This window comes from Alligator mississippiensis, chromosome 11 (assembly GCF_030867095.1).
Source record: "Alligator mississippiensis isolate rAllMis1 chromosome 11, rAllMis1, whole genome shotgun sequence".
Lineage (NCBI taxonomy): Eukaryota > Metazoa > Chordata > Crocodylia > Alligatoridae > Alligator > Alligator mississippiensis.
In genome coordinates this window covers 7679650-7707260 of record NC_081834.1, presented here as the reverse complement: position 1 = coordinate 7707260, position 27611 = coordinate 7679650, and the positions used below count along the sequence as shown (strand labels likewise).

The 27611-nt window shown below is 47.7% G+C and overlaps 1 protein-coding gene across 2 annotated transcripts in view; it reads right to left on the bottom strand.

Moving 5' to 3' along the window:
* Positions 1-27611, bottom strand: part of ADAMTS17 (ADAM metallopeptidase with thrombospondin type 1 motif 17) — a 261444-nt gene that overhangs the window by 45052 nt on the left and 188781 nt on the right. For both annotated transcript variants that reach the window (XM_019477538.2, XM_019477539.2), the window contains 3 exons: positions 27131-27288; positions 22431-22590; positions 20151-20286 (listed from right to left, as the gene is read on the bottom strand). In XM_019477538.2, coding sequence (XP_019333083.1) covers positions 20151-20286; positions 22431-22590; positions 27131-27288 — 454 coding nt within the window. The remainder of the gene's footprint in view (positions 1-20150; positions 20287-22430; positions 22591-27130; positions 27289-27611) is intronic.

The window sequence follows — 27611 nt, the reverse complement described above, 5'->3', positions numbered from 1 at the left end:
CAAATCAGCTATTAAAATGGAGGTGGTACCTCCTTGCGTTGGATAGTTTCAATGCTACAATCCACACCAGATTTACAGAGTTAGATTATTTAGAAAGGAACCACTGATGAATTGTCTATTCTTTTTTAGACACTCCTGTATCCTCATATCATCAAGCCCTTTCTGGACCAAGCTACATGCAGATGAAGACAACCTGCAAACCAACTGCAGTTTCTGGGTATCGCCAGCTGATCACTGCTGCAAGGGGCACAAGCATCAACACTCAGCATTGGGAAACAGCAGCATTGGGACAAATGGCCTGTCTCCTCTGCTGCAGAACATTACCACACCTGCCACCATCAGTCAATATAATAACAGCAGAGTCACATTTACATATATTTGCATAAAGCAGAAGTGGATGAGCTAGAGCACTATGTGGTGGGGAGGGGCTTCCCAACTCTCCTCCCCTTTGCTGGGTTGGGGATCCCGCTGTGGGGCGTACGTGCCAGCTGCTCTTCCACTATCCTCTGTATCCCTAAAACACTGTCCCATCTACAAGTGATCAAGTAGCATCACCAGTTTCTTAGGTGATACTTTGGCACACCGGTAGGTTTTGGAGGCTCCCGTCTCCCTAGGTGAGGAGCTCTCTACAACCTTTCACTTCTCTTCATCCACTTTACTAGTATCAAATTAGGTAGAAAAATGGGGATAAATCCCTTGTGAAGGAGGGACAGGAGAGAAAGGTATGAGGTAGGAGAGAGATAGAAACATTTCCTCTCTTCTCTACCTTTCCTACTCCTTCACCCACACCCTGAAATGAGCTCTGCCTCCTGGGTTACCGCCAATTCATTTAAGCACCCAAATGTGAACACAAACACACCCTCAGGTTCCCTGCTATTCAGCCATCCTAATTATTTCTGTCCCCAGGGCACCGTGATCTAAATTATGTATCACTCCCCTAGTCTCAGTTAATTCTTCCCTGTCTCCCACAAATTAAATGGCATCTTCCCACCCCCATTAATATGACAATGCCCTGCCACAGCTCATCCAATCAATTAGCCATCCCACATAAGGATAATGCTATTGCCTACCTCGTATACAGTAGACCTCAAAGCGCTTTACAGCAGTTTCATTCTCCCTATTTTATAGATGGGGAAAAATGAAGCAGTCCCAATCTGATACCCACCTCAGTTAACCTGATAACAACCTCTCTCATTAATGTCACAACATCCGGCAGCCCCAATAAATTCAGATCTTCCCAAAACTCCCCTCTCATTCCAAAAATCCCAACAGGTCCCTCACATAATCTTCTTCTCCTCCGCGAAGACCTTAATGGACCCTTGCATTGTTCTCTTCCCCCTGGTCTTCTTGTAGCCCTGCACCCCTCCCACTCCGTCCAGCAGCGAAGTGCCCCCCTCCCTACGGTCCCATCTCCCGGGGAAGGCAGCCAGTCTGAATGCAATTTCCTCCCTGAAAACCTGTCCCCTGACTTCACAGGCCTTTAAATAGTTGGAAGAAAACCTGGATCGGCAGTGACTCCAAACTGTTGAGTATAGAGGAGCCTATACGAAGGGAGGTAGAGGTCACAGTTCTTCTCTGAGCCAAGATAAATAACTACCACTGGCACCAATCATCCTCTTTGCTCAAAATAATAGCAGCAGCCAAGGATTTTACTTAGCTAAACCTTATCCTTCAGACATGGCACCTCCTAGTTGGATGAGAGCACCCTGGCCAAGAGGGTAAGGAAGCCTGCGCCGCTGTTGTTGGGAGGCTGAGCTCACATCTTCGGGTCTGGTTCGTTCTGCAGCTCCCGGTCCACTCCTTCTCCCCTGACTGTGTAAACGGAGTAGGGGAAAGGAGCAGAAGGGCAACAGCAAGTTGCAGGATGCAGCAGATGGGCTGGAGGAGGTTAAAAAGGCAATATATCTTTGAGGTCAGAACAGGGCGGGTCGGGAATTTTCAAAGGAAATGGTTTGTGTTGAAAAACAGCTGACACCGTTGAGATTTTTTATGCAAAGATGGCATATTTTCAAGGGTCTGACTGAACACACTGTTGAAATCGTGCATTTTTTTTTCCACTGGCAAATTCCCTATTTACTTGGAAAGTGAAATAATATTTTGAGAGTGTGTTCAGTAGGAAGATAAGGATGCAAGAGCAGCCATACTGGGCTGCACCACAGGTCCACCTACCCCGCTGTCCCATCTCAGATAGTGGCAAAAAGTGAATACTTCAGACACAGTGTAAAATAATCCATTTCCTGTCATATCTTCCCAATATTGAACAATAATTTCATCCCTGCAGGGGAATCGGCACAGGACGGGTGACTCATCACAGGCACTGACGCTAAGCCTGGTGCTATTCAGTAGATGAGTAAAAGATCTGGAGGGAAATGTAAAATCGCTGCTGAGAAAGCTTTGCAAATGACACAAAGATCAAGATGGTCAATGATGGTGAGATAGGTACAGCCTAATAGAGTGATTTAGATAAGTGGTGAGCTAGACCAGGGCTGAGCTACAGTCAAGTGCAAAACTGCACCAAATCAAGGAATGCAACCTAGACCTAGGGAAATGGGTCACCCTAGACCTAGGGAAAGGGGTCAACCTAGACCTAGGGAAAGGGGTCAATGGATCAAGGGCTCAGAGAGTACAGGAAACTCAACATGAGCTCCAGGCATGATGCTGAGGTGAAAATAGTTAATGTAATCTGTGGATGTTGTCAAACAGGGAGTCCTGTGAAACCAGCTCACCTTAATTTTACTCTGGTATCCAACTCGCAATGGCCCTATGGGCTGCAATGTCATGATATAAAATGACAGTGCTAAACTGGCTCAACCAGAAGCTGTAGACAGAGCCAGTCAGCTGGCTAGACTAGACCTCTTGAGTTAAGACAAGTAAGACCAGTATACTACCTTCACCCAGATCTGGCCCTTGGAAGGAGTAGCCAGATCTTTCTAATTTGTCTCCTGGGCCCAGATTGGTTTCTCCTGTTCTTGTCCCTTCTAGCAAGTGGAGGACAAATTCTTGGTGGTTCTGCCATTTGCTGATCCTAGGTAGCTTCTCTAGGCAGTTTTTGAAAGTCTAAACTGATTTTTTGCTTCTAAAGGACAACTTCAGAGAGAAGTCAAAGCTAGGGACAGAAGTTGCACAGAAACTGATATAAGTGATTGGAAACTGGTTCAAGTCTTCAACACAACAGAAGTTCAGTGCACATAAACTGTTGTCAAAATGGCTGAAACTGGTTTAAGATAAACCAGGATGGATATAGTATCAGACTTAACTGATTTAACTTAAATCAGTTTATTGAACTTCTGTCCCAGATCCCCTCCAGACTCAAATTAACTCATAGTTTCCCAGCATCCCAGGATGCTTTGCACCTCCCCTGCAACCCCCCTCTCCCCCCCACCCCTCGCAGGATTGTGAGCTAGCCTTGGCCCAAGCTGTCTGCTCCAGCCAAACAGGGAGGCAAGCTCTAGCACCTCCTGGCCCAAGCCACTGCAGGCATGCAGCTGCATCTCCAGAATCAAAAGAGAATGTCTGTTCACTTGCTTATTGGTTCAATCTATGCAGCTTAGAGTAACCTATGAAGATTGAACTGATTCAGCCTTTTTGACTGTTTGTACTTAGCCCAGATGCCTAAGACACCCTGTCATCAAAGTATAAACAAGGGAGGAATGAGTAGGAGTGGGGAGGCAATATTAGCTTGGCATGCAGCATTGCTGAGAACAGTACAGAAAGCCCGAGCACTGTTCAGGCATCCAAGAACATTGAAAATAGGAAAGAGGATACAGATGAGCCACACAAATGTGATCCACAGGCTGGAGAAAACACATGAGCAATGAAAGACTTAACAGGTCAATCTATGCGCCTTATGGCAAAGAAGGTAGCTTGATTACAGTGTCTAAGCAAGAGCTGTAATGGGGATAAAATCCAGATCAACACAGAGGAAGGCAGAACGAGGACCAATAGCTCTGCTTTAAATCCTTGCACATTCTAATTAGAAATCGGGTGCTCATTTTTAATGCTGCGGGTGGTCTGCTGGAGGAACAAACTCCTAAGAGAAGTGATGGATTCTTTGTCTCTTGTTCTTGAATCAAGCCTGGATGCCTTTTGAGATGCTTCCATCAAACTCAACTTACTGGCTGAATACAAAGGTTATTGGGTGAAATTCTATAGCTTGTGTTACCCAGAGGGTTACACACACAATGATCTACTAACGGTCCCTTTGGCTGGGATGGTTGACTCAGGGATGATCCTGTCTTGAGCAGGAGACTGGACTAGATAACCTCGTGAGGTCCTTTCCACTCCTACATTTCTATGATCGTATGATCCTTTTAGTCTTTTGACTCTGAATCCATGAAACCAGCTGTACCATAAGGAAGGTTTCATTTCAGTGATGGATAACTCCTATATGTAGAATTTGTAAAGTGTGTGGTGAGCCTCTGTAACAATATTATTATTAACCTCAGGCTAGCACTTAATATTTCCAAAGCAAGTACTAACATCAATTAACTGGCCATATTCAGTGTAGTAGTTAACCACCCTCTACAAAATTAAGGATCATAATGATTTATTTCAAGGGATATTTTTAGCTTTCTTCTATTTGAAGCCAACTTTTACTCTGGAATTGTGTATCAAGGTTTTATAACAGGTCGGCCACTGAATTTCTGCCTTCTTTGGGAAATGCTTGCACTGAGGAAAGGCCTCTACAGAGAGTGACCGATGGCTCTCTGGCAGTAATCTATTTCAAACCAATACTCCACTGGGAATATTTCTCCATCCCTACAGCTGTATGTGCGGGACTGCCAACTATAACCCTGCTCTTGTTCCACACATCTTATAATGAGGTGTACAAGACTTCCAGAAATATTGGCATTGGTAAGTGCTTTCAGGTAAAAACTGGGACACAGAAGTCATTCTGGCTTTGAACGGGGAGGTACCACGGAGCATTCAACATCAGCGTAATATACTCTGACTGCTGAGACTTGCCTAGCAGGCAGCTGCTACATGTTGACTTGACTGTCACTTTGGCCGACAGCTCCAGCCAGCTCAGTTTTGGCACTGGAGATTTTCTACTAGATGGTTTATGGTGGTGTCTGAGCTCCATGAGGAGGCCAACGCAGAAAACTGACCCAGAAGTGGGGAAAGGGAAGATGCAGAAAGAAAGGGGGAAACAGTGATCCTGTTCAGTACAGGCCCATTTCTCTGATCTCAACAGCCTCACAACATGCAGTAGAGCGGGCAGTGGAGTCCCCCAGGGCTCAGTTCTGGGGCTGGTGCTGTTCAACATCTTCATTAGTGACCTGGATGAGGGGGTGGGAAGCACCCTGTCCAAATTCGCGGACGACATAAAATTATGGGGTGCAGCTAACACCCTGGAGAGAAGGAACCAGGTCCAGGCTGACCGAGACAGGCTGGGGAAGTGGGCAGAGAGCAACAGGATGCAATTCAATAAGGAGAAGTGCATGGTGCTGCATCTAGGGAGGAAGAACTGCCATCATACCTACAGGCTGGGGGGCGACCTTTTAGCTCCACTAAGGCAGAAAAAGATCTTGGAGTCTCTGTTGACTCCAGGATGAACATGAGTCGCCAATGTGATGAAGCAGTTGGTAGAGCCAATTGCACCTTGTCGTGCATCTGTAGGTGCTTCACAAACAGGTCCAGGGAGGTGATTCTCCCTTTCTATGTGGCACTGGTCAGACTGCAGCTGGAGTACTGTGTCCAGTTCTGGACGTTGCAGTTTAAGCGGGATGCGGACAACCTGGAGAGGGTGCAAAGAAGGGCCACTCGCCTGATTAGAGGCCTGCAGGGAAGGCCCTATGAGGAAAGGCTAAGGGACCTTAACCTCTTCAGCTTCTCCAAGAGAAGGCTGAGAGGGGACCTTGTGGTGGCGTACAAATTCATAAGGGGACAGCAACAAGAAGTAGGCGATGATCTGTTCACCAGGGCACCCCCTGGAATGACAAGGAACAATGGCCATAAATTACTGGAGAGAAGGTTTAGGCTGGACGTTAGGAGAAAGTTCTTCACGGTCAGGGTTGTCAGAATCTGGAATGGGCTCCCAAAGGAGGTGGTGCTCTCCCCATCCTTGGGGGTCTTCAGGAGGAGACTGGACAGGCACCTGGTCGGGATCACAACATGACCCCAGGGTTGGTGACTGTTTTCTTGCCTGCCAGGGGCAGGGGGTTGGACTAGACGGCCCACTGAGGTCCCTGCCAACTCTATGAATCTATGCCTTGGAGAAAAGAATAAGTAAAGATGTGGAAACAAAAGCAAAATGGCATAAAATGCAGTGTGGGTGTCTCTCTTTGATAAGTGATCTCCTAGACTAGGGGTTGCCAACCAGGGCTATGCGTACCACAGGGGTATTTGGGAAGGCCATAGGGGGTTCCTGCAGGTGGGCGGATATGGAGCGCCATCACCCTTCACCCCGCGCTGCCACCTCCCGGGAGCAGGGATGGGGCAACGGTGCCCCTCTGCAGGCTGCACAGGCGCTGCCCAGACGTGGGGGGGAGAGAGGCAGCCGGAAGCTAGCACGTGACCGCTGTTGGCACCATCTACCACCCTGCACTGCCGCTGCTCCACGTCCAGCCGTGCGCCAACCCTTCTCCGTGTCTGGCCGCTGAGGGTACACTTATTAAAAAAGGTTGGAAACCCATGTCCTAGACAAAGGAAATGAACTGGATCTAACCCAGCTAGATGCCAGTAAGGCACAGAGGACTAGTAGAAGAACTGTGAGCTAGGTAAGAAACTGTGTAGTGGGCAGGTGACAATGGTTAGGGTTGAAAGGGGAGTCACTGGGAGAGAGGGAGGTTGCTAGAGAAGTTCCTCTAGGGCCAGTCTCAGATTCAATCCCATTTCATTAATCTTTTCATTAATGAACATGGCAGAAAAAGGAAGTGTGTGCTAACAAAATGTGCTGATGATAAAGCTTGGGGGCATTGTCAATACAGCAGAGGATTGGGATAGCATACAAAAAGAACGGGATGACCTGGAGGACTGAAGTGATAGAAAGTGTACCAAAAATAAGCAGGACAAAATGCAAGGTTATGCCCTAAGAACTAATAATGTGAATTTCTGCTGTAAGCTAGGAGCTCATCAGTCATTGGAGATAACTGATGGGGGAGCAAGATCTGGATGTACTAGTCAATCACAGGGTAACTATGATATATCAATATGATGTAACTGTGAAGAAGTATTCCTAAAACAGGGAAGTATTAATGCCATGTACGAAGTACAAATGAAGCCAAACTGTCTGTGTACAGCTCAGATTACCTATGTTCGAGAAAGATGAAAACTCAAACTGAAGAAGGTCACTAAGATGATCAGGGAATGGAGAGCCTCTTTTGCCAGAACTGATGAAAAGATCATAGCTTATTTAGCCTGGGGATAGGATGCATTCAGGGGAAGGAGGAACAGGGAAATGCTACGGAGGGAGAAGAGCTATTTTGGATAAAGGAAAATGTCAGCACAAGAATAAATTGGTGTATAAAAGTGGATGTGTAAGTTTAGGCTGGAAGTTCATAGATTCATAGATGTTAGGGTCGGAAGGGACCTCAATAGATCATCGAGTCCGACCCCCTGCATAGGCAGGAAAGAGTGCTGGGTCTAGATGACCCCAGCTAGATGCATATCCAACCTCCTCTTGAAGACCCCCAGGGTAGGGGAGAGCACCACCTCCCTTGGGAGCCTGTTCCAGACCTTGGCCACTCGAACTGTGAAGAAGTTCCTCCTAATGTCCAGTCTAAATCTGCTCTCTGCTAGCTTGTGGCCATTATTTCTTGTAACCCCCGGGGGCGCCTTGGTGAATAAAACCTCACCAATTCCCTTCTGTGCCCCCGTGATGAACTTATAGGCAGCCACAAGGTCACCTCTCAACCTTCTCTTGCGGAGGCTGAAAAGGTCCAGGTTCTCTAGTCTCTCGTTGTAGGGCTTGGTCTGCAGGCCCTTAACCATACGAGTGACCCTTCTCTGGACCCTCTCCAGGTTATCCGCATCCCTCTTGAAGTGCGGCGCCCAGAATTGCACGCAGTACTCCAACTGCGGTCTGACCAGCGCCCGATAGAGGGGAAGTATCACCTCCTTGGACCTATTCGTCATGCATCTGCTGATGCACGATAAAGTGCCATTGGCTTTTTTGATGGCTTCGTCACACTGCCAACTGATGTTCATCTTAGAGTCCACTAGGACTCCAAGATCCCTTTCCGCTTCCATGCCACCCAGCAGGTCATTCCCTAGGCTGTAGGTGTGCTGGACATTTTTCCTCCCTAGGTGCAGCACTTTGCATTTCTCCTTGTTGAACTGCATCCTGTTGTTTTCTGCCCACTTGTCCAACCTGTCCAGGTCTGCTTGCAGCTGTTCCCTGCCCTCCGGCGTGTCCACATCTCCCCATAGCTTTGTGTCATCTGCAAACTTGGACACAATACACTTCACTCCCTCGTCCAAGTCGCTGATGAAGACATTAAAGAGTATCAGACCAAGGACCGAGCCCTGCGGGACCCCACTGCCCGCACCCTTCCAGGCCGAAGCCGACCCATCCACTACGACTCTCTGGGTGCGACCCTCCAGCCAATTCGCCACCCACCGGACTGTGTAGTCATCCACATCACAGCCTCTTAATTTGTTCATCAGTATGGGGTGGGATACCGTATCGAAGGCCTTCCTGAAGTCTAAGTATACGATATCCACCTCTCCTCCTGTGTCCAGGCATTTCGTAACCTGGTCATAAAAAGAGACTAGATTGGTCAGGCACGATCTGCCTGCCATGAATCCGTGCTGGTTTCCCCTCAGCATAATTTGTCCTGCTGGGCTCTCGCATATGTGAGCCTTGATAATTTTTTCAAAGACTTTGCCAAGGATGGAGGTGAGACTGACTGGCCTATAGTTGCCCGGGTCCTCCTTCCTCCCCTTCTTGAAAATGGGGACCACATTGGCCCTTTTCCAGTCCTCCAGGACTTGGCCTGTGCGCCACGAGCGTTCAAATATTCCCGCCAGTGGCTCTGCTATGATGTTGGCCAGTGCCTTCAGCACCCTCGGATGGAGCCCATCCGGGCCTGCCGATTTAAAGGCATCCAGTTCTTCCAAGTGACTCTGCACCACCTCAGGATCTACGCATGGAAGTCTGGCGCCTTGCTGCTGCCTCTCTACAACCCCAGTGAGAGACTTGTCGTGCCCCTCACTTAGGAACACTGAGGCAAAGAACTCGTTGAGGAGTTCAGCCTTGTCCCCCCTGTCCGTCACCAATTGTTTCTGCCCATTTAGCAGGGGTTGTATTCCTCCCTGGGCCTTCCTTTTACTCCCTATATATCTAAAAAACAATTTCTTGTTGTCCTTTACTTGGGATGCCATCCTCAGCTCCATGGTAGCTTTGGCCGGTCTAACTGCCTCCCTACAAGCACGAGCAGAGGAGGTATATTCGTCTTTGGTGATCTCTCCTTGTTTCCACTTTTTATGTGCTCCCCTTTTGGCCCTTAGGCTGCCCTGGAGAAAGTTAGGAGAAAGTTTCTAATCAGTCCAGGGATCCTGGTTTTCTCTGATTAAAAAAAATCCCCAATTTTCAGGTTAAAAAAAGTAACCCCAAATCCACATTTTTCCATGATTAAAAAGAAATGCCTCTATCACATAGATGTATATATAGTGGTGTTTCATTCTGATCATGGAAAAATGTGGATTTTGGGTTACTTTCTTTAACCTGAAAATGGGGGATTTTTTTTAATCAGAGAAAACCAGGATCCCTGCTAATCACCCAAACAATGAGGTTGAAAAAACCCCTTCCAATAGCAGTTGCAAGGCAAAACCCCTAATTACTGTTAGCATGCAGCTTGCTTATTGCATGGCTGGGATTGTATGATATGGGGACTGGGACAGCAGGGGAACGGACTCAGTCCAGTCTTCTGTTCCCAAGCAGGGAACGCATGAATTCCCCAAATCTTGTGGTACCTGGCACAGATGAGAGGAGGAATTCTTGAGTGTTGTTGCTCTGTAAAGGCAGAAGCATCAGAAAATCCAAGAGAAACCAGCAAGAACTCACTCCTTATTAACATGTCAGTGGCTTTACTTTATTTTAAAGAAGAGTCTATTTAACAGGGCTTGCATACAGGTCACCGCACACTTTGGCTAGGGACAGACATTACACATAAACCAGTTTAAGTGGTCAGAAACTGGTTTAAACCTGTAATAAGTTCAGTGTACATAAACCGGTTTCAAAATGGCTGCAACTGGTTTAAGATCAACCTGGTTGAATGTAGTATCAGAATGATCTGATTTGGGTCAAACCAGTTTATGCAATGTCTGTCCCAGTTCCCTTCCTGGTTTAAGTTAAACCAGAGTCTCCCAGCATCCCAGATGTTTTGCAGCCCTGGTCTGGGCTGGGCTAGGCTGTGCTCCAAAGAACAGGCCTGGCCCTGCCTTTCTCCTCCCTAGCTAGAGCTCCAGGGGAGACTGCAGGCACAGCAGGATGTGCCTGGCTTCCATCGCTGCTTGCTGCTCAAGCAGAGATTCACCCCTCCCTCCTTCCCATCTCCCACAGCACGGACCCTAGGCATGTGGTATGCTAGCTAATGCTGAGAGGTGCTTTTGTGTGTGCGTCTCCAATTTCACTGGGACAGGCAGACAGAACAGTACCCATTTTGGGCTTTTTGGAGCTAATCATCAAGTCAACTAGTAATGTTGCTCCTTGGAAAAAGCTGTTTAAAAAGAGCTGGAACTAATGAGAGAGGGTTGATAACAGTGATGGGCTGATAACGCTGTGGTTTTATCAGCCCCCCTGCTAGTTGGCAGCCCTGTCAGGTTTGCAGACAGGGAAAGGGAGATTGAAAAGCTCCGTATCATCAACAGATGCATGTACTGCACACCCCTGCTTTGCCTCAGAGTGCTGGCCAGGGTTTGGGGTCTGGCAACACTCCCACCTCTTAAGCAGCGAGTGGGGAGAAAAGCCTGAGACAGTGCAGGTAGGGTGGGGGGTTTACACCCCTCCCTAATCAGAGTATCTTGCTGGGGGCTGGCCATGCCCTCTCCCACCGCGCAGTACTGTACAAGGGAAGGGAGGGCTGCTCTAGTGCCTCCCCCCCCGGCTTCTAGCCTGAGCCACTGCAGGCATGTGCCTGCATTTCTGGAACGAAAAGGGAATGTCTATTCACCTCCATATTGGTTCAAGCTTTGCAGGTTAAACTAACCTGCAAAGATTGAATCAATTCAGGCTCAGGCTTTTTGAATGTCTGTCCCTCGCCTTTAGGAATAGGAAGCTCTAGGAGTTCTTGGTGCTGGGATTGTGTTAGGTGAGAGCAGCTTAACGCTCACAGCCCCTGACCATGCACACTGAAGTGTGTGGCCACTGGCCGACCTATGTTTTCAGTAATAGCAGCTGATGTGATCTGTGATTTCTGAGCCTCGTGCCAACACGAGGGCTGGGTCTGCCTATATATTTAGGCTGGTGTTCAGTATATTGGAAGTGACCCATACACACCGCATGCAAAAATCCAGATTCCATATGGTTCCAGCAAGATTTTGTAAGAAATATCTATAGAGCTAGGCAGAGGATTAGAATAAAGAGGTGCTAATAGGGTGCAGTTGAGACAGGAAAGGAAGCTGTAAAAAATTTAATGGAAAAAGAGGGTCAAGGAACGTAAAAAATAAAATAGGAAGAAAAAGAGGCATTTTTAAAAGGCAAACGAGTAACAATAATAAAGAATGAAAGATTCTTTTATTTTTGCCAGTTTCAACAAAACTTATTTTATTTTCTACTCTGTGATATTTTATTTTAAAACATGTTAGTGAATTAAATTCTTCATTCAGGCTTTCCTTGGCTTTTCAGATCCTGTGCTGCAATTGCTGGGTTCTGATCTTTTCCCTGGTTGCACGGTTACTACCCTTAGCCCCACCTCCTCTGGTTTTCCCAAGATTTCCCTGGGATGGATAATTTGGAATGCACTTTGGTATTGCGGTAGAAGACAGACACTTATTACTGACATGGCATCTTTTTTGTTTGTTTTTTCAGCTGACCTTATGGTTAATGGGCCTTATGACTTTTTATTTCCATTACAAACTCCAATAGCAATTAGGTCGCCTGTTACACACCCACAGTAAAGTCTCCTCTCAACCCCAGAGACATAGTCATCTAATTAGATAAGGACTGAAAGAGGGGTAGTGATGGCAAAGACCTGCCAAAAGTCATACACAGCAGGTCAGCGGAAGAACCAGGAACGGAGCCCAGGCCCGCTGAGATCCATCCAGTGCATTGCCTTTCCAAAAGGCAGATCTTCCCTAAAGTGATTCTGTTTGAACTTAAGTTAGAAGTGCAGTTTGGATCCAGAGAAATGGAAGACAGTAGGTTGGCTACATAAAGAAGGAAGCCATTGTTCCTTTCTTCTCAGGTAAATCACTGAGCATGGAAGGGAAATAGGAAAGGATCATATTGTAACAAGATGCTATAATAATTTTACTTGAAACCCTAAAACAAATTCAGGGCTCATAAAAAAGCATTGACATGGTGAAAGAGAATGGTTTCTTTAAGATGTTCTTGGTCAGAGAATATGCTAAGCATGCATTTCTAATATCTGGGTGGGCAAACGCAAGTGGAAATTTAAATTCTACTGAGACCCAGAGAATGTGCTTCTGAAAATGTTTCCAGTCAAAAGCATGTTAAGTGTGAAAGTGTGGTCTACACGGAGGGAGCAAGGGAATGCGGTCTGTCAGATCGTCAGCGGGAGTTTGTGGCCTTTCTGGGTACTAAGCGCATTTGGTGTTTGCTGCCATGGCTCTGACAAAATGGACTGGTAAGAGCATCACTGTGTCACTAAGCTGTTTTTGAGGATAATTGGGCTTAATTATGCCAATAACTTTGCCTGATAACTCCAAACAGAAAATCTATCAGCTATCTTGGACTAACACGAAGGTTGAGACGGGAGTCCATAAAAAGCAAGGCAATTTGGACATGTGAAGGTAATATTAGCAGGTCTGGGATGTGTGCTTGCGCGTGCGATTTAACTCCATCCTTATCTCGGCCCATGGTCACTGCTCACTGTACAGAGCAGGGAATGCACGAGGGGTTGTAGAGAAGGTGGAGAACAGCATGGTCCCTTCACCCACAATCGCTGCATCTCACTATGAATGCAAGTGCCATGGCTCTTGGAGCTCTGATAGCCTTTAGGTTCACACTAAAGTCTTCCCAACAATGCACTGGCCTACTGGGAGTGACTATCTGACCACCACAGGCTGAGCACAGTGACCTGCTCCATTTCCCTAGAGTTGCCCCTGGAGACCCCTTGTCCTGTCTGCTTTCCCACCAGTTTCCCGGTGGGAATACAGGCTATTCAGATGACCCTATGGCCATGTTTTGGGCTGAGCAAGGAGCATGTGCTTTTCCTTGCTCCCACTTGAGGCAATGACTTGAAAATGGTGCTAGCATCATGTACTTTATGAAACCTCCCCATGGAAATTACCGGGGACTCCAACTTTCACAGTTCCTGTAGATATGCAAAGTATCCCATAGTGCCTTTCATCACCTCCTAGGAACTGCTGCTTCTGATAGCTGTGCTGGGACCTCAATAGCAATGTGTCCACAATGTTGTACAAAGCCACATATCTCATGGAGAAAAAGCATGTTAGGTCTTAATCTGATAAAGCCTGGCTCATGTGGACACATGGCACCATGGGAGAATAGTGATGAAACTTGCACCATCCAGTGGCTTCTGGTCTATAATACAGAGAGAGATGGCAGATGGCTGAAGCTTCACTGATGGAGAGACCCACCCTGGAGGGCTGTGCAAAACCAGTAGGCTGCAGGGAAGGAAACAAAGGCTTTTCTGAAGTAGGGGCCTGCCCCAGATACTAGAATCAAGTTACAGAGTTATGGGTGCAAACAGGTGAAGTCAGCAAAGTGTGGAGGACAGTGTGAAATGGATGGGTCTGGAGCCAGCACCATGGTACCTTTTGGGAGGCAGGACCACTTGCTGCTGAGCTCTGAGCCTAGGTACAGGACACAGAAAAGAATATGAGGTCTTTGTGCTTTCTGATAGCCCAAGCATGAACAGAGGCTAAACAGGGGCCAAAGTCAAGGGGCCAAAGCAAGGGAAGTTTAGGTTGGATATTAGGAAAAACTTTCTCACTAGGAGGGTAGTAAAACACTGCAACAGGTTACCCAGAGAGGTGGTGGAGTCTCCATCCTTGGAGGTTTTTAAGACCTGGCTGGACAAAGCTTTGGCTGGGATGATGTAGTTGGGGTTGGTCCTGCTTTAAGCAGGAGGTTGGACAAGATGACCTCCTGATCCTAATATTCTGTGATTTTATGATCCTATGAAAGATGAGATGTCAGCTTCTGGGGGAGCAGAATCTGAGTCCACTGCATGCCACGCTCTTCCAAAGAGCAGAGATTGAAAAGGAGCAGATCGTGGAAGGAGAGAGGGTCCGCCTGAGCAGAAGAAGCTCAGAAGCTTTAGATGCGACTCTCTTGATATCAACAACTGCTCTTTGCTATGAAGTTTTTGAACCTGAAGGGGGGTTCGAAAGAGATCTAGACCAGGGGTGGGCAAAATCCGGCTTGCGGATCGGATCCAGCCGGCAATGGACTCCATTTCCCAGCAGCCCGTGCCCTCATGGCTGGGGCCGGTCTTCATGGAGATTCCAGCAGCAGCTGTGCTGTGATAGTGCAAGGCTGGGGATGCCATGGAGGCCGGCCCCAGCCGTGCTGGCAGGGCGCATGGCAGGGCAGGGCAGGGGGCTTCTCCAGGGCCACTGAGATCTTGCCATGGGGGCAGTGTGGTCGGGGCCAGGGCAAAGCCACAATCTGCAGCCGTCACGCTCCGGGGCTATGAAGTTCTTCTCAAGCCTTCAAGCTCTACTGATCAGGAATGAGCTGGCAGCTGCACTCAAACAGAACAGGATCTAGAGTCCCTGTTCATTTTTGTACTTGCTCTTAGAGCCACAATGCTCTGTGTTTGTGCCATGCAAGGGCAAGCACCTCATAGAGGCTATGAGCTACTGTGCTTATGCACACAGCACTGTGTTGAACAGAGAGGGAAATCACTTTTGTTCTGGGTCATTAAGAACAAAGGCTCACCATGATGTTACATGGCATTGCCTTGGTCTAGTGGTCTAAATCAGAACATCAATCCAATTTTAACACAGCTTTTCTGTGTTTCTTCTCACTTGTCATATCTCTTAGTAAGAGAAGCTAGAAAGGAACATTTCTGTGTCCTCTGTTACCTGGCTGGATCCAGCAGGAACTGTGCTGCTCTGACTGCATTATCTGACTGTCAGTATTACAGACTGTTATTGTGCATTGACTATACAACTATAGTCAATAGCTACGGAGCTGTCTACATGAACCAGGGGCCTTTATCACTATCAAAAATGGAAGTGTGCCAATCAATTACATGAGACTTCACACAGTCAAGAGGGGAAAGGAAAAATAACATGAGGAATTGCTCCCAGGATGAGGTTTGTAGGTGAATTTATGATTTCATCACCGACTTGGTTTAATAAGGTTGATTTGTATCCCTAGGCATGGAGATGAAGCAGAGGGCTTTTATTGCACTACTTATTGAGCCCTGAATTTGTCTGCAGAAAGCATTTAAGCGTGTGCTTTCCTCCAACCACCTGCTTAAGTTTCACTGGCTTCAATACAATTCAAGCAGGATGCAGGCTCTTAGAAGCATGGCTCATCAACCCCATCCCGTGCCGTGCTGTATGACCATGGCTGTACTGCCTCTGCCTCCAGAGCCAGGGAGGCAGCCTTACCTTGGGTACTATACTCAGACAGGCTTGCTCACCTAGTGAGGAAGGCTTTAAAACTAGGCTCCCTAGGGGGATGGAGACCAAAGCCCTGAGGCAAGTTGGGAAGTGGGAGACCTGGAGGAAGAGCAAGCAGGAAGGGGCAACAGGGGAGGTGCTTGCTCTCATACTTCCTTAGAAATCAGGGCAATCGACTAGTTAGCTCAGGTGCTTGTACATGAATGCACGGAGTCTGGGAAACAAGCAGGAAGAAGTGGAAGTCCTCGCACTATCACGGAGCTATGACGTGAGTGGAATAACAGGCTTGGTGGGAGCTCGCATGACTGCAGCACTGTCATGGATGGGTACAAACGGTTCAGGAAGGACAGGCAGTGGAAAAGAAAAGGAGGAGTTGCATTTTATTTAAAAGAATCATAGGCTTGCTCAGAGCTCCAGGATGAAACTGGAGAGAGGCCTGTTGAAAGTCTCTGGGTTAAGGTTAGAAGAGAGAGCAACCAGGGTGATGTCGTGGTGGGGGTCTGCTATAGACCACCAGACCAGGAGGAAGTGGTGGATGAAGCTTTCTTCAAACAGCTAGTGGAAGTTTCCGATCACAGGCCCTGGTTCTTATGGGGGACCTTAATCACCCTGACATCTGCTAGGAGGGCAATTCAGCAGTGCACGGGCAATCTAGGAAGTTTTTGGAGAGTGTTGGGGACAACGTCCGGGTGCAAGTGTTGGAGCAGCCAACTAGGGGCCATGCTCTTCTTGACCTGCTCCTCACGAACAGGGAAGAATTGGTGGGGAATGTGGCAGTAGATGGCAACTTGGGCACCAGCGACCACAAGATGATTGAGTTCAGGATCCTGAGGAAAGGAAGGATGAAGAGCAGCAGAGTAAGGACCCTGGACTTCAGAAAAACAGACTTCAACTCACTCAGGGAACTTATGGGCAGAAAGGATCCCCTTGGGAAGCCAGTCTGAGGGGAAGAGGAGTCCAGAAAAGCTGGCTGGACTTTAAAGAAGCCTGACTGAAAGCACAGGAACAAACCATCCCGATGTACAGGAAAACTAGCAAGTATGGCAGAAGACCAGCCTTTTTCCTTTTTCACCTCAGTCCTCACAGGCAAGGGAAGCTCCCAGACTACTGCACTGGGCAGCACAGTTTGAGGAGGAGGGGAGCAGCCAGCAGTGGTGAAAGAACAGGTTAGGGACTATTTAGAAAAGCTGGACGTGTGCAAGTCCATGGGGCCGGATGGGATGCATCTGAGGGTGATGAGGGAGAAGGCTCATTTGTGACTGCAGACCCGTTGGCCATCATCTTTGAAAACTCATGGCGATCAGGAGAGTTTCCAGATGATTGGAAAAGGTCAAACATAATGCCCATATTTGAGAAAGGGAAAAAGGATGATTCAGGGAACTACAGACCGGTCAGCCTCACCTCAGTACCTGGAAAAATCATGGAGCAGATCATTAAGGAATCAGTTTCTAAGCACTTGGAGAAGAAGGTGATTAGGACCAGACAGCATGGATTTACTAGGGACAAGTCATGCCTGACCAACCTGATTGCCTTCTGTGATGAGATGACTGGCTCTGTGGAGGTAGGGAAACCAGAGGAGGTGGTGTACCTTGATTTTAGCAAGGCTTTTGAGACAGTCTCCCACAACATTGCTGCAGGCGAGCTAAGGAAGTACGGGCTGGCAGAATGGACTGTAAAGTGGACAGAAAACTGGCCAGAGCATCGGGCTCAGAGGGTAGTAATCAATGGCTCAGTGTCGAGTTGGCAGCTGGTATCAAGTGGAGTGCTCCAGGAGTCAGTCTTGGGGCCAGTTTTGTTTAATGTCTTCATCAATGACCTGGTAGATGGCACAGAGTGCACCTGCAGCAAGTCTGCAGATGACTCCAAGTTGGGGGGAGTAATAGATACATTAGAGGGTAGGGCCAGGATTCAGAGTGACCTAGAGAAATTGGAGGATTGGGCCAAAAGAAATCTCATGAGGTTCAACAAGGACAAGTGCAAAGTCCTGCACTTAGGACAGAACAATCCCATGCACCGGTGCAGGCTGGGGGCCACTGGCTGGGCAGCAGCTCTGCAGAAAAGGACCTAGGGGTGACAGTGGACAATAAGCTGAATTTGAGCCAGCAGTATGTCCTTGTTGCCAAAAAGGCTAATGGCATCCTGGACTGCATTGGTAGATGTGTTGCCAGTAGCTCAAGGGAAGTGATTATTCCCCTCTATTCAGCATTGGTGAGGTCACATGTGGAGTCCTGCATCCAGTTTTGCCCCCCTCTCCCTCCTCCCCCCCACTACAGAAAGGATGTGGACAAATTGGAGAGAGTCCAGGGGAGGGCAATGAAAATGGCTGGGGCACATGACTGATGAGGACAGACTGAGGGAACTGGGCTTGCTTAGTCTGGAGAAGAGAAGACTGACTCAAGGGGATTTAACAGCAGCGTTCAGCTGCCTGAAGAGGGGTTCAAAGAAGATGGACTGTTCAGGGGGTATCGGCTGGACTCCATGATCTTCCGAGGCCCCTTCTAGCCCTAATGTCTATGACATTTATGAAATAGCAGCCTTCAGCTGCCTGAAGGGGGGTTGCAAAGAGGATGGAGCTGTTCTCCGTGGTGGCAGATGGCAGAGCAAGGAGCAACGGGCTCCAGTTGCAGCAAAGGGAAATTTAGTTTAGATATTAAGAACAATTTTCTCACTAGGAGGGTAGTAAAACACTGGACCAGATTACCCAGAGAGGTGGTAGAGTCTCCATCCTTGGAGGTTTTCAAGACCCGGCTAGACAAAGCCTTGGCTGGGATGATCTAGTTGGGGCTGGTCCTGCTTTGAGCAGGGGGTTGGACTAGATGACCTCCCGAGGTCCCTTCCAAACCCTAATTTTCTACGATGCTACGCGCCAGTATAAAGATACTAGAGATACCCTTCAGTGCCATCCTGAATTGGGCTCTGAGCACAGAGCTGTGTGATACCCAGAGAAGGATAATGTCCCAGTCAAATGCTCACAATCTAAATTAGTCAGCTGATACAGATCAGACATGGACTACAGTCGTGGACCAGATTAGTTGAAGGGCTTAGGTCTTTCCCCCGCAGCGGGATGCGAGAATTAACCAGGCCTCACACTGTGCTGACTATGGAAACTGTCACAACCCAAAGTTGTGATTTTTTGTTTGTGTGTGTGCTTCGGCACCGCTAAATTATTTCCCACCATTTTTGTCGCTTTCTTTGCACGGTAGAGCTCTCTGTTGCGAGAGAGAGCTCTGGTGCAACGGGGGATTTCCCGCCAAATTACAGCTTCTTTGCAGGGTGCATTCCTTTTGCATCGTAGTGATGCTCGCCGCAAAGAAGTTCCCGCCATTTGTATTAGAGTCCACGCCATGTTATTGGCCAACTCCTAATTTAGGCACACATGGAGGCTAGTGATTGGCTTGCTAGCCGTACATAAGGCTTGTGTGGTTTCCACCCAAGTTGGAGGACTCCACGAAAACCGGAGGAGGGAGGAGAGAGAGATATTCTGTGTGAAGATCTCCAAGTGCTGTGGACCCTCGCGGATCCGGCGCGCCTCCCCTAAGCAGGCAGAGAGAGGCAATAGAGCCGAGCCTACGGAGCTTTCGCTTCTCGCCTCTCCCCGTCGCCGAGCGCAATCCTAGACGTATCCCTTTCCTATAATTTCGGACCCCGTGGAGCCTAGCAAACTCCGGGGAAAACTTATCGGACCCGCGGAGCCTGAATAACTCGGGGGAAACTTTTCGAACCCAATTTAACCGGACCTGCGGAGCCTAGCAAACTCCGTGGGAGCAATCGTTTTGTCAGAGTCCTCCAACGAGGATTCAAGCAGGAGCTGTGCCTGGAAACTTATCTAGCCTACACTGATACCATCTTTGGGTGTAAGTAAATAATCTTTTCAATCAACCGTTACGCCTCTGTGACTAATTCTAACTCGCGTGCACAAAACCATCCGGCGGTTTCTCCCACCCCGCGTGTCCGGGCTGACGGCCACAGCCCGCGTGCACCGGAGATGGGTCCAGTTTGACCCCGGCTCGCCCTCGGCTAGCCCATGGCGGCCAGAATGGGATCGGAATCACCGCTGCGCATGGCGACGAGGGCAGGCTCGGGGCCCGGCCCGCACAGAAACAAGGTGAGACTCAAACCTTGTCATGCTTCATACAACAAGTGGTTTGGCTCTCCAGCACTTTCAGCCAAGGGTGGGCAAGATTTCCCAGCGGTTTGCATGTGCAAGTGGAATCCTGACTTAATGGCTGTAAAGGAAACGGACACAGAGGCAATGAACATCTGATCTGCTCCGCAAACGGAGCCTGAGTATCACAGCCACACAGTGCAGCAAGCAACGGCCCCGATCCCTCCAGACACCTCCATGATATTCTGCAGGGTGATGCTTTGGAGCTGGGCATTTGGGAGAGACAGAGAAGTTGATTTTTTTTTTTTTTGTAACTTCTTACCGTGACTGGCAGGGGTGCGTGTTACACTTCCTGATCTGGGGCTCCGGGCGAGTTGCACGCTGGCACTCGCTGTCATTCACCAGTGTCATGGTCTTGTTAACAATTCTCGTGCAGGACACGATGGTTTTCCGCTCACCTGAAAGTGAAACCAAATCAAAGAACTAGAGATCAAGAAGCTAGTTAATTGTCCGGGGCTGCAAGCTATTTAAGATCGTGTGACTGAAATAGTCTCTAAAGCAGAGCTCTCTCTGCCCACCACGACATATCACTGGTAGAACTAATGTCTGCAGGTGATTTGTTCCCGGTCTTCTCTGCCCTCTCTCTAAACTGCACTGTCTTGCCAGGAAAACTGCATCTCTTCCTGCAATGATCATGCTCTGGCAGTGTTAGCAGGCTGAGCAATATCTTCTAAGACTTAATGTAAATGCAATCTTGAAAGCAAACTGCTTGGACCTGGGTTGCTACTACACATGTCACCATGACTCCCACATCACCTAATATAGGAAAGCACAGCAAATGACTAATAATGACCTCTGATGCAGCCCTCCACCTGAGCTTCCTGCTGAACAGCTGGGCTTCTGTGTCTTCTCCTCCTTTACACTGACTGGCATCCAACTTATTTAATGAAGTGAAGGACAAGTCTTTAAAGGAGTGATCGATTTAAAAAAACTGGGCTTAAGGCAGATTTTACCAGCAGCAAAATGAGCAGACAAATTATCAATCCTTTCCAAGCCTTGAGCGCTACCTTCAAAACAACTGCTGACTGGAGACACCAGGTTCAAGAGCAGTTCTGCTATTTCCAGGCCAGTTTGGTCTACGCATCAACTGATAAAGGGGCCATAGTGCCACCGAGGCAACCGAAATGTGGTTCTTGGGTTCAACATTTTACTAACATGTGAAAACACGGAGTTGGGACAGTAAGACAGCCACTTTGACAAGACAAATCAACATTGAAGTCCCTGGAGGAAAACGTCACCAGCGCACCATGTCACTTGAACTTTATAATACTGTGTATTTTGAATGGGCTTCTGCCACCGTAACCTGAAGTCGGACCGCACAAACTGAGCTCCCGTGATTTGCAACCAACAGGAAAAAGAAATCCATTAAGATCTGTCAGTGGAGAATCCAGTGTAATGTAAAGACTCGATATATGCTCCTGATGATTGAAAGCGCGATTGGTTCAGAATTGTAAGTGAGTTCGTGCAGTCTGAGAGTCCCAGATGGAAGTGGTGAGATGTGCCTGAAAACCAAAGTGCTTATGCACAGCAGATGTATCCAAGACTACTGCTGGTGGGAGGCTTGCTGCCAGAGCATGACATTAGTGGCCCTCCCCATGTGGCTGGGCTATTATACATAAGACACTGCAAAGAGGTTTCAAGTTTGCTCTCGTGACACTGCAAAGAGGTTTCAAGTTTGCTCTCATGAGGGCTCACTGGCTGGAAGAAACTGGGATTTTCAAAGGAAATTAAAGAGGTCAGATTTTAAATCAGTGCTTTCTAGAAAGAAAATAAAATGAAGCGTTTCACACAGTGACACTGGCAAACCTGTCACAGGACAGGCTGAACACGCTTTAGCTCCATGATAGGATGGATAGACGGGGTTAGTGCCATGCAGTGGTGGTTGTGAAGAGGCCCTGGGGAGAGATTTAGTTTCCAGGACAGACTTAAGTTACCTCTTCTCCTTGCAGGAACCTAATGGATGGCAGCAGCTGCAGTGTTCCCCGCTGTCTGCTTCTGGTCGACAGCAGGTGAAACTACCTCTGGGCATCCTGTTGTCTGGGACAGGCCCACTGAGAAGCACAATCTGCAGAGTGCTAATGTGCACCCAGAAAGCTCACCCTTCGTTAACTGTTGTTCATGCAATCTGCAGCGAGTTGTCATGACCAACAAACCCCCTCCCCTTTGTCCTCGGGGAAGGAAGCTTCTCTCGGCCAACATCCAGGCACACCTGTGAAAGCTCTGCTCCAAGAATCTGACAGGGCCTGGAGACACAGGGCTGCACACGGTGCCGCAAGCCATCAGCGAAGCACTCATCCAGGTGCAGCTCCGTCATGCGGGAACGAGCCAACAGAGAAGTGGCCCTGCCAAAAGCCCGGGCGTAAATCAGCAGTTGGGACGCAGATGAGAAGCTGATAGATGTAGTGAAAACGAGCTTCGCTTTGACCCTACGGTCGTGGCCGTTTTCATTTGCGTCCCGGGTTCTGGCAGCGCCGGCTTCTTTCCTGCCTGCCTGGGCAAACCCCGCACAAAACGACTACCCCCTGCTCCCACCCGGCCTTACCTCCGCCACACTGCACGCTGCATCCTTCCCAGCCGCTGTGCGTCCAGATGTACAACGAATCCGGCTGCTTTTCGGGCTCGCTCCCGTTTTCGGCGGTGTAGTTTACGGGGATGGTGTACTCGTAATGAATTCCGTAATTCTGGTCGTGGAATAACAGCACCTGGTTTGGCAGCAGAAGAAAGGCTGTCACGAGATGCTGAGCGGTACCAGGGTGCAGAGTTGGTGAAGCTAGGGTGCTAAGGTGAGGCTGACGCTGTCTAACGTGCCACAGGAGCGGCACCCAGCTCTTTACCGAGTTACCTGAATAAAGGTGGCTTGTTCTTCAGGGGTAAAGGTGCTCGGTACTTCAGAAAAACCAAGCCATTTAGGTCAACGTCTACATCTCGAATTTGGGGCCTAGATTTAGGCAGTCAAATCTGAGGAATTTGGCTTTTTTTTAAATCGATTTTTGGCATCCAGTGCAATCAAGTTGGCCTCTGGCTATCAGAACAGAAGTAATTAGACTGCAGGAAACATTATGTCAACTTTATGTTCACACAACAATTATATTTATGATCACAGGGGATTAAAAAGTCATTCACTCTATGTGCCTAAATTTGCTTCAGGAAGTCAGGTTCTCTATGAGGCCTATCGGCTTGTTCAGACTTCTGGATGGGTGAGCTGGGAGGGTGCAGGGAGGTCCTGACTGCGACACAGGATCGCTTCCCAGCTGACTGGTATCTGAGTTTAATGTGAGTGATACTTATTAACACAAAGCTCATTTTACAACTTAAACAAGTTAACCCCCCCTACCCCAAACCCGAAACCTAACAGCTGATGTGCCCTAGGAAATTATGTTAAGTAGAATATACATATCCCTCTGCTCACAGACAAGCCATGTGAATGGGATTTAATAGGTTCTCCATACATATAGGTGTATTCTGAGGGAGAAAGGACTCATGCTTTTCCCCAACAAAACACGTTTTTTGGTCACGTTATTGGCTCTATCTGAGTTCTCACTTCTCCATGACATTGCTGCTGTGGGTCAGAGATGAGACACTTGCATTTAACAGCGTGCGACTCTCAGCTAGGCCATTCCCAACCTCCATACTCCGTGAAATTCACTGACTGGGATGACTAGAAGTAAGAAGACGCTGGAGGAAGCTGCTTTGCATTTACTCATGATGGGATCACAGTCCTGGGTCTGTTTTGGACTGACAGAGGGGCCCGATCTGGCTCACTAGTGTAAATCAGGAGTGACTAGCACACTTAGGGGAGTCTCCCTGCTGTGAAACCTCACTACGAGATCAGATGGGCCCATTTCCCCTACCCTATGATTTACTGTGGGAGGTAAGGATGGGCTGGGAGGGCTTATTAAAAGAAAAGGATCAGTTTTCTGGGCAATACACACACAAACATACACATATACATACATACATACACATACACACATGTATACACACATACATACACACACACGTACACGCATACACACATACATACACACATATATACACACATGCATACATACACACATACACATACATATATACACATGCACACACATGCACACACATGAATGCACACATGCGCACACGCACAACTTGCATAGTTTGATTTCAGTAATAAACACGACACCAACAGACGGCTCCCTTGCATACAATTAATGTTACACAATCATCTCACTAGCAGCTAGGCAATTATTCAGAAAGGTAGGCTGTCAACTCCAGCCTCCTAAGGCATGGGAAAATTACCCTATCCAATAAGTCAGTAGCGCAGAAAACCTATATGGGCTGAACATTTGGGCTTGACTTGCAACAGCGGACATCCTATGTATCTGTGCAATGCATGGTGAGGCCGGCAGCTTGGAGGCTGTTCTGCACAGCACAGAATCCAGCAGGGAAAGTCTCTGCTGTCAGATGTGGGTAACAGGAAAATTTCTGCTCTTGGTCTGAGGGCGTTCCATTATTTTGCACCCAAATCCAACATGAAGGCTGCTGCGAACCAGACGATCGTCATGATAAATTTGAAGAGGGATGGCTGCCCCGCAGAATCCAAGATGTTAGACGATTCGCTGAGAACTCAGGTCCCTCCCAGCCTCGAGTGCAGCCCGTGAGATACAAGCAGCTCCTTCTACCGAATGAAGGAAGCAGTCAGGTTTAACGCTGCTCTGTGCCCTGCAACGTTCACTTTTCCTCTGCTGCCAAGAGGAGGTCTCCTGCAGGCCTAGCTACACAAACAGCCATCCATCCAAGAAATATACTTACAGTAATGCATTTGGAGAAACGCCCCAAGCATTCTAGTATTAAAAAACAGCTCCTTAAAAGACATCCTTATTATCTCAATATGGGGGAAAAGAGACCGGCGAATTGAAGGTCCCATATGAAACCAATTTCATGCAATTTTGTAGCCACGTATAATTTGTGCGTGTGTATAATTGGTTTCAAATGCAGGTCACAATGGATGGAGCGAGGCTTCTGGCTGTTTGTCAGTCAAGTGTGCCCCGCCATTGTTTGGACAACGGTTTTCTATTTGGAGGTAACTGGCAAGTGTCCTCCTCGTTCTTGTGTTGAAAGAATTAAAACCGCTATCCTGTTTCAAGGAAAAGATTAATATTGGACTTGAGGAAAGAGCTTCAAATAAATGACATGCTGGTGCAAATGAGCTGTGTTTATTACTCTCCCAATGACTTTGGGCTGCACGTTTATTTTAATGGCTGATAATAGTCTCTCCCCAGTTTCTAAAGCTCTTCCAGGAGGGAGGAAGGAACCTCACTTCTCTTCAGTTCTACAGGAAAATGCCAGTTTGTATGGTAACGAATGGTAATGAATGGTTTTGGTGGAGAAAATTCACTGTCGTGGGACCTCTCATCTAATTGTTTTCCTGCAGGGAGTGGGGGGATTGCTTCCATTAAAAAAAAAAAAAAAAGACATGCACATTTGCCACAGCCACGCCAAGCCTTGGGATATTCAGATCTAGCACAAGCACAGAAACCTTATGCCACATTTTTCCATATCCAAACGTGGGCGCGCTCCTTTATCTATATAGTGTGAAAGGCTTGTTTTCAGGGGGAAGGTCTGGATCTCAGCCGAACTGTTAAGTTGACATCCTTAATGCTGAAGCAGCCATCATGGACATCTGAGTTTCCAAAGCCCCTAACAGAGTAACTAGAACATGCACTTCTGGGTACATGGGGAATAGTCTCTTTGGGCACCTATACACGTACTCTGGGGGTGGGGGGGAGGGTACGTTTTTATTAGAGGGGCTCTTGGGTGCTGCACTAATTAAAACGTGTCTCATTAAAATTAAAGTGTCTCACGTTTTCAGTGTCCCACGTTTCAAAATGGTGGGGGAGGCACTTTAACTAATGCACATTTGATGAGCTTTAGTTAAAACGCCCCTGCTGCCATTTTGAAACGCAGGGTTGCTGAATAGATGAGACGCTGCAGCACGCTGAAGCATACCGGTTACAATGCTCCAGCAGACTCGGTTAATCGAGTAGGTAGCTTTGAGTAAGTCCCTCAAACTCTTTGGTAAATGGAAACGAGGATGCGGACGCTCCCTTGCACGAAAGCCCTACTAGGAATGTCATGTCGTGCTTGGGGTTAATTTTAAAGGGAAACTCTACCGTGTATCTGAGCTTTTGAAACAGTGTAATGGAAAGCTTATACAGCGAAAGCTGGAGTGGTCACAGCAGTTTCAAGGGGAGCCCTAAAAGTCCAGGTGAGGAAACACTCTGAGATGTTTAATGCTTAGCTGTGTCTAAAGACAGTTTTGGTAATTAGGGGAGGCAAAAAGTCACAGAGATAAGAAACAGCACAGAGAAAAATGTAAGCGGACAGAAAACAGAAATTACAGGAAGCAGAGCGAACTATGCGCTTATGAAGGCTTCCATTCCAGAGGTGCAGAGCATTTGGCAAATGCTCATTTATTAACATCTGTGTGAGTCAAATACTATCGTCTCCATTTTACAGGGGTAGAAACGGAATTAAAAACCCATGAAGTGATGCTCCCCGAGTTACTCGGCAAGTCAGGGACAGAGCTGGGAAAAGCATCCTGCTCTTCTGAGCCTGAAGGTCTCTTGACTCATTTGGCCATGCTTATAAAGCAGCATGGTTGGCTAACAGAAGGACCGAGCAGACAACTGCAGCAACGCTTAAATCTTTAAAAAATATCACAGGAAATGTAAAACCCAGGCATCATCGAAGGCCAAAAACGGCACAGGTTTTGCACACTCACTGAACTTGCACGTTTTCTGATATGTATGAGCAAAAATGACATTCAAACGCGGCATACTTGGCATGAGCTGACTCAGCTGTTTGGCCAATGTGTTTTTGCAGGAGCCAACGGGCATCTGCATAGAAAACAAAGGCCCTTGGAAAACTGCACCCATAACAACGTCTTTGTGTCTCACTGTCTGATGTATATCATAGATTCAGCCTCCTCTAGAGATTAGTGTGAAGCTTTCTATGGAGCCCGCCTGTTGACACAAACCAAGTTTCAGTGTTACACAGGCACTGTGCTCGCCCTCTGACTTTCACAAGCAGCCCCTGAAACCTTGCAAAAGAAATCGAGGGAGGGGGGGACAGGGGAATAAGGGGGAGACAACAGAATACCTCTGGGTGGGGAGGAAGCAAAAAGTATAGTTTAACTTGGAGCTTGGCTTCACAGCCTCTATTGCTGCATCGCTTAAGAAACACAAAGAAAGAACATAAAGTTACCATCAAATGCAGTGGTATTTTAGTTGGTCCTTTGGCAGAGATTTTCTCCCACAGCCCCCTTCGGACGTAGCGGACGGTAGTGCCTGCGATCTGAAACTCTCCGGGAAGCTCAATTTTCCAGTCGCTGTTAATGGATCTCTTACTGGAATCTTTTAAAGCTAGAAAGAATCAAACAGCACAGAAGGAAATGAAAGCAAATCCATCATGAAAAGACAGGCCACTGCCATTCAACCCCTAGGCCACTGCGAGAGGCAGAAGTCTAGTTACAGAGGGGAGTTTAAAGGAAAGATAACAGCATTACTGATTTAGGTGACAAGGTGGCTGAAGTCTGCATTTTGGTGTATGAAGGATCTCTGATCACCTTAACATTGCTCTTACGAAGATGAATGTCATGTAAACTGGCACTGCCCAGAGTTTTACCACCTTAAAATCATTAGGATCTGCTTTCTAAAGAATTCAAAGCTTCTAGCTATTGAGGCAT